Source organism: Danio aesculapii, chromosome 9 (genome assembly GCF_903798145.1).
Source record: "Danio aesculapii chromosome 9, fDanAes4.1, whole genome shotgun sequence".
Classification (NCBI taxonomy): domain Eukaryota; kingdom Metazoa; phylum Chordata; class Actinopteri; order Cypriniformes; family Danionidae; genus Danio; species Danio aesculapii.
Genome location: NC_079443.1, coordinates 19,714,802 through 19,721,757, shown reverse-complemented (window position 1 = coordinate 19,721,757; position 6,956 = coordinate 19,714,802). Strand labels below are relative to the sequence as shown.

General features: G+C 38.1%; 1 protein-coding gene across 1 annotated transcript in view; it reads left to right on the top strand.

The window, feature by feature from the left end:
- The first annotated feature begins 625 nt into the window (after positions 1–625).
- The window catches only part of man1a2 (mannosidase, alpha, class 1A, member 2), a 177,887-nt gene continuing 171,556 nt past the window's right edge, over positions 626–6,956 (top strand). Inside the window, exons 1-2 of the mRNA XM_056465159.1 lie at positions 626–1,429; positions 5,107–5,576. Coding sequence (XP_056321134.1) covers positions 5,266–5,576 — 311 coding nt within the window. The 5' untranslated portion in view covers positions 626–1,429; positions 5,107–5,265. The remainder of the gene's footprint in view (positions 1,430–5,106; positions 5,577–6,956) is intronic.

Genomic DNA, 6,956 nt, shown 5'->3' with positions numbered 1-6,956 from the left:
ATGGCATACTGTCAAAAATGGGACAAATGAGCTCATATAGGGGCCAAATTCTAGACTTTGTCAGAAGGGTGGCGTTTCAAACCATCCAAACCCCCCAACCCCCACCCGGCTAATCAAAGATTTCATCCACTAAAGTTTAATATATTTAATTACGTGTAAATATTTTGATTAATTATATTCATGTTCTAAATAAACATTAATTATACAAAACAAAAAAACTTTACAGTAAACGGTTTAAGATTATCGAAATAATTAAAATAACGTTTTTTATTTGTATGTTTTTTTTCTTCAAATTACTTATAGAATTAAAATAAGCATGCAACTAATAATCATCTTGACTTTTAGGAGTTTAAAAATGATAGAAAGAAAACACACACAAACTGGAAAAACAGACAATAAGAAAAAGTAGGCTACACAAAATGAAAGTACAATTTGGTACGTCCATATTAGCAACACTGAAAAAAAATGACTACTCAGTGCTCCTATACAGTGTCCATAATTGACCACTATTGATTTTGCGTTGCCAAACGATGCTCGTGTTTGCGCGACGCTCCCCGGCTTCAGGACCGCGCGGCCGCTGACTGGATGTTGGAGGAGCGGGAGGAGGAGGAGTAGCTGTTGCAGTAACAACATCCTGGATATTGGAGCCTGGCGGCGCACACAGCTACAGAAATAAAGGAGGAACGAAGACATAACGGAGGCGGTGGTGCTCATCGCGAATGCTTCACTGTACAGAAGCAGGGACATGAACGTGAACTTGGCAACTTTCGGCCGTTAATGGTGGATTTACGGTGTATGGCGCCGATTTATCCCGCGGCACCGACAAGGTGATGCAGCAGCGGCAGGACGGGATCAGTCCGCCACACGGCTGCCTGCTGAATGCCTTTACTGGGGGAAAAAAGGCGCAGCACACGTCCAGCACAGGCCGGCTTGAGCTTTTATTAAAATAGGGCATTATGTAGAGGGGATTACCCAAGGTTTACGATACACTCGTGGTTTACTTTCGTTATTGTATCGGCTCTTAATATCGCTCTCCGCTTCAGAGACGCTGCCACGGCATCAAGCGGACCAGGCCTGTGCTGAACCTCCGTCCGCGACACTGATATTTGCCGCTGTACGCGCGTGATGTGACGGCAACTTTCATCGTTAACGCCAATAACGGAAGCTCGTGGTGATTTAGTCTTGTGGTTGGTATCCGGTCGGCCAGATTTTGTTATGTTTACTTAGGTTGCGATACTGTTTTGTGTATTCAGACTGCCAGTCCCTTATCGATAGCATATCGTTGTTTTTGCTAGTTTAAGATAAATATTTCGGTTAACGGGCGTTGAGGGCGGACTAGCCGTTTATCCACTCGACCCAGCCCGCCTTGACACCGAGAAGCGTTTGGATCAAAGCGAGGATCATGGATCAGAATGATAAGACCCTCACGGTATGTGCTCGCATGTGTTTCTTCTATATACCCGTTAAAATATTGCTTGATGTTCAGCATAACCTCGGTGTTTGAGCGTGAAACGCCTGGTAAGACGCTGTAATCAAGCGCAAACACTTGTACAGGTGTCACATTGTCATGCTCAAAGCTGCAGGTGTGCCTGATACTAGACAGTCTGTGCCGAGTTATGTATTTCTGCTTTATGCTCGTTCATATTCTTGATGTTTTCATGTTCAAAACAGATCATTAGAGTACACACATGTGGGGGTTCGACTTTAGTGTACCTGTGTTTCCAACAAGATCATTAAAAAGATTGTTTATGTCAGTTTTGGACGTCTTCAAACGGTCTGAAAGCCTGAACAAAAACCTTTTTTATGTCATCAGTGTTTTATGAAAAATATTTATGGAAAATCTCCCTAAAATGAGATTTTAGCTGTTAATTCACTCCCCTTTATGCCACCCCAAGATGTCTTCAACAGAACATTACCATTTTTTCCCCAGCAGAAATCATATGCCTTGCTTATTAATAAAATGCTAGCCACTGTTATTAATTTTATTGCCCATGGCCATTGCCTTTATATTTCACCAAGGACCACATTTTCAGCTAAAAACCTCTTACTTCTAATGATTTATATAATATAACATAATATAATAAAATATAGGGTGCCACGGTGGTGTAGTGAGTAGCATGATTGCCTCATGGCTAGAAGGTCGCTGGTTCGAGCCTCAGCTGGTTCAGTTGGCATTTCAGTGTGGAGTTTGCATGTTCTCCCCGTGTTTGCGTGGGTTTCCTCCTGGTGATCTGGTTTCCCCCACAGTCCAAAGACATGCGTGACTATAGGTGAAATGGGTAAGCTAAAAATTGTCCGTAGTGTATGTATGTGAATGAGTGTGTATGGATGTTTCCCAGTGATGGGTTGCAGCTGAAAGGGCATCTGCTGTGTATGCTGGATGAGTTGGGGGTTGGTTCCGCTGTGGCAACCCCTGATGAATAAAGGGACTAAGCCGAAAAGAAAATGAATGATTATAATATAATACAATAGCTATGCCTTCGATTTATCCATTAATACCTGAAATTACCACACAATATCACATGACAGGTTTGCTGCACAGGACTGTATATCAACACAACATTACTCATATTTAGGGCCAGACTGAATCTGTGGACATTTTTTGCTATTTCTGCGCAGAATTGTGTAAAAAATCTGCAGATTTATGCGGAATAATTTTGGGAGTGTAGTAACTAAAAACTTAATTCATTCGTTTTCTTTTCAGCTTAGTGCCTTTATTAATCTGCGGTCGCCACAGTGGAATGAACTGCCAATTTATCCAGCATATGTTTTACGCAGCAGATGCCCTTCCAGCTGCAACCCAAGACTGGGAAACATCCACACACTCTCATTCACACACATATACACTATGGATAATTTAGCTTCCCAATCCACCTTTAGCACAAGTGTTTGGACTTGGAGAAACCGGAGCACCTGGAGAAAACCCACGCGAACACGGGGAGAACATGCAAACTCCACACAGAAACGCCAACTGACAAATGCCAACTGACTTAGCCGCGCCTCGAACCAGCGACCTTCTTGCTGTAAGACGACAGTGCTACCCACTGTGCCACCTTGTCCCCCAACTAAAAAATGTTTACAATTCAAATCCAATTAGATCCACTCATTTGGTAAACAAAGCAAGTCTCTCATGTAATATATCTACTTAATGACAGAAAATATTATATTACAAGCTGTATTATAAATAAATCATATGAACATTAGTCGATAATATTACTGAAATTAATTTAAAACTGAATAAATATGAATTCACACACATTTCCACAAGTAAATAAATAGACTCAATGATTGGCTAAAATCGGCAACAATCTGCAGATTTCTGCGCGCGCAGATTCCTTGTGGGAGTGTTATTTAATTTAACAGTTAAACATTTTATTCTTCTATTATTTCCTGTAACAAAAATAGACACGTGCATAGTTTTAATTGCCAGGCTGAAAGCTGCATATGTGTTCCTCTGTCTTAGTGAGTTAAATGTGTGCAGATTAATTTCTCATGAAACAGAAAAGTACCCAGATAACCAAAGTGTGAATCATTCGTTTTCTTTTCAGCTTAGTGCCTTTATTAATCTGCGGTCGCCACAGTGGAATGAACTGCCAATTTATCCAGCATATGTTTTACGCAGCAGATGCCCTTCCAGCTGCAACCCAAGACTGGGAAACATCCACACACTCTCATTCACACACATATACACATCTGCTGTGTATGCTGGATGAGTTGGGGGTTGGTTCCGCTGTGGCAACCCCTGATGAATAAAGGGACTAAGCCGAAAAGAAAATGAATGATTATAATATAATACAATAGCTATGCCTTCGATTTATCCATTAATACCTGAAATTACCACACAATATCACATGACAGGTTTGCTGCACAGGACTGTATATCAACACAACATTACTCATATTTAGGGCCAGACTGAATCTGTGGACATTTTTTGCTATTTCTGCGCAGAATTGTGTAAAAAATCTGCAGATTTATGCGGAATAATTTTGGGAGTGTAGTAACTAAAAACTTAATTCATTCGTTTTCTTTTCAGCTTAGTGCCTTTATTAATCTGCGGTCGCCACAGTGGAATGAACTGCCAATTTATCCAGCATATGTTTTACGCAGCAGATGCCCTTCCAGCTGCAACCCAATCTGCGTAAATAAATTCATATGATTTATTTATAATACAGCTTGTAATATAATATTTTCTGTCATTAAGTAGATATATTACATGAGAGACTTGCTTTGTTTACCAAATGAGTGGATCTAATTGATAGTGGATATATGAAGTGATGCATCTGATCTTCTAGTCTACTTTTAACAGTTGTGAAGAAATGTTCAAATCAGATGTTACATCTACATGACAGTATATGGTATTTCAACTTTGTTTTTGCTCACTAGTGAGTGAAATGTTGGATTAGTTCAGTGTCAAATAGTGTTTGCGTGCAACTTGCACTTTTTTTACTACTATTGCTGCCTTCAAGGGCATCTTGGAAACTTGTTCCTTCAAATCTGCTATTTGTTATCCCAACATAACACATTTGAGTCAGAAACGGTTGTAATCAGTCTAAAAAAACTAAAGAATTACTGTGTTATATAAACAATAAACCACTAAAAGTACATCTGAATTTTAAAATGTCACCTACACCGTATACATGACATGTAGTAGAACAAATAAGTGTTGTAAGTAAATGATAATTTAACTGATTTAACACCCTATTATATCATATATATGATGTAGATCAGTTTCCAGCTTTTCTCAAACCGTCCCTTTTAACATTATTCTCTCTGCATCTTATCTAAAATTAAGTTTCCCATTTCACTCTGTCAATTGTGTTCTCAGAACTCTTAATTACAATATTTCCATCTCCACTTCAAGCACACTTGTACATTTCAGAACCATAAGACCAAATTGCTACTAATCACACAACTAAAATAACTACAAGAACTGAGGAATCAAATTAGAGGGCCTGAGCTACCTGTTGTGCAATAGCATGTAGATTAATGCGCTTTCCGCTGCTTAACATAATTACCATGGAAACTGAAGTTGATTTTTAATGCAAGTATCTCTGAATGCCTCATGGTGATAGCCAGTATCTAAAAAATGTCTGTCTTTGTTTTCAGAGCGAGTGGAAGCATCTGTGATCTACAGGACAGAACTCTATTTCGATGAGATAAGCAGACGTTCGGGAGTAACGCTTTGACCGCAATGAGATAATAGTGTGGCTTGCGCGAAAACAGCCTTGACCCTTATCCCTCCATATTCCAGTCGATCATCAAAATATGACCACGCCGGCTCTATTGCCGCTCTCGGGACGTAGGATACCTACCCTCTCGCCAGGTGCCTCCTCATTCCCCCATCACAGAGCCACCTTACGGCTCTCAGAGAAGTTCATCCTCCTCCTCATTCTCAGTGCCTTCATCACCTTGTGCTTTGGAGCCTTTTTCTTCCTCCCGGACAATTCCAAACACAAGCGCTTTGACTTTGGTTTGGAGGACGTGTTGATACCGCACATCGAGACCGAGAAGGAGGCCAGGCATGGCAGTAGACAGGTCATACATGGCGTGGGAGCTCACGACGAGCATCGACACAGGTAAGAGCTTCAGATCCTCCAACACAACATGCGTTTTCATGTTTAAGTATGTAGCTGGTGTGGCATATTTCTGTTTCTGTTTTATTTTGATGATAAACTGAAGCGTTTCTTTGTGATTTGTAATAGGGATACAAGATATTGGAAAAATCTGGCACTTTGATATTTTGTTTTTCTACGAAATACAGTCAAGCCCCAACTTATACCAATGGCAAATTCTGACTTAAAGTTACTTTTATTCAACCTGAACACAAAAAATCATTGACAAATAAAGGGAAAATGTTATTGCCTTTACTACTTTATTAGCAAGGAGAAGAATATAAATTGAGTGGAAATCGTCAGACCCACCTAAAGCTTCAATGTGGCTGTATGATCTGGTTTTATGTTTGAAATTAGAGAAAATTAAATATTTAATAAAGGGATTTGTCCAGAAATTTTGAGAGACATGGCAATTTATGATCACATAATTTGAAAAAATGAAAACTCTCTCCTTTAACTGATTTATATAAAGAAATGTGTGTGAATTGGTTTAAACGTGATCATTAAGATTGTTTGACCCCAAACAGATGTAGAAGACCACTATAAATATGTCAGATAATTGATTTGTATAATCATGTAGGTATTAATTTATTCGAATTAGTTTTACAATTGATATTGTCTAACTGCAAATGTATACAATACTGTAAAGGTAAAAACCTGCAAATGTATACAATACTGTAAAGGTAAAAACCTGCAAATGTATACAATACTGTAAAGGTAAAAACCTGCAAATGTATACAATACTGTAAAGGTAAAAACCTGCAAATGTATACAGTACTGTAAAGGTAAAAACCTGCAAATGTATACAATACTGTAAAGGTAAAAACCTGCAAATGTATACAATACTGTAAAGGTAAAAACCTGCAAATGTATACAGTACTGTAAAGGTAAAAACCTGCAAATGTATACAGTACTGTAAAGGTAAAAACCTGCAAATGTATACAATACTGTAAAGGTAAAAACCTGCAAATGTATACAATACTGTAAAGGTAAAAACCTTTACAGTATTGTATACATTTGCAGTTAGACAATGTCAATTGTAATAAATAATTGAAATAAAAAATGTAATAAAAAAAATAATAATTAAAAAAAAAAAAATCTCTTTGTTGTAATTTTATTTGAATTCAACTTATTTGTTATTTTATATCGACGGTAAGGGTAATTATGAAAAAAAATACAACCAAGTTTTAACAAAACATTTTGTACAATCAAGGAAAAAAAATCACAAATAAAATATAAATATTTTATTCAACTAGCAATTTTTTTTTTCATGGAAATGACACAGGTTTCTTCCAAAACATAAAATGATGTAACAAAAAGGGCTAGTCATAATTTGCCAGGGGT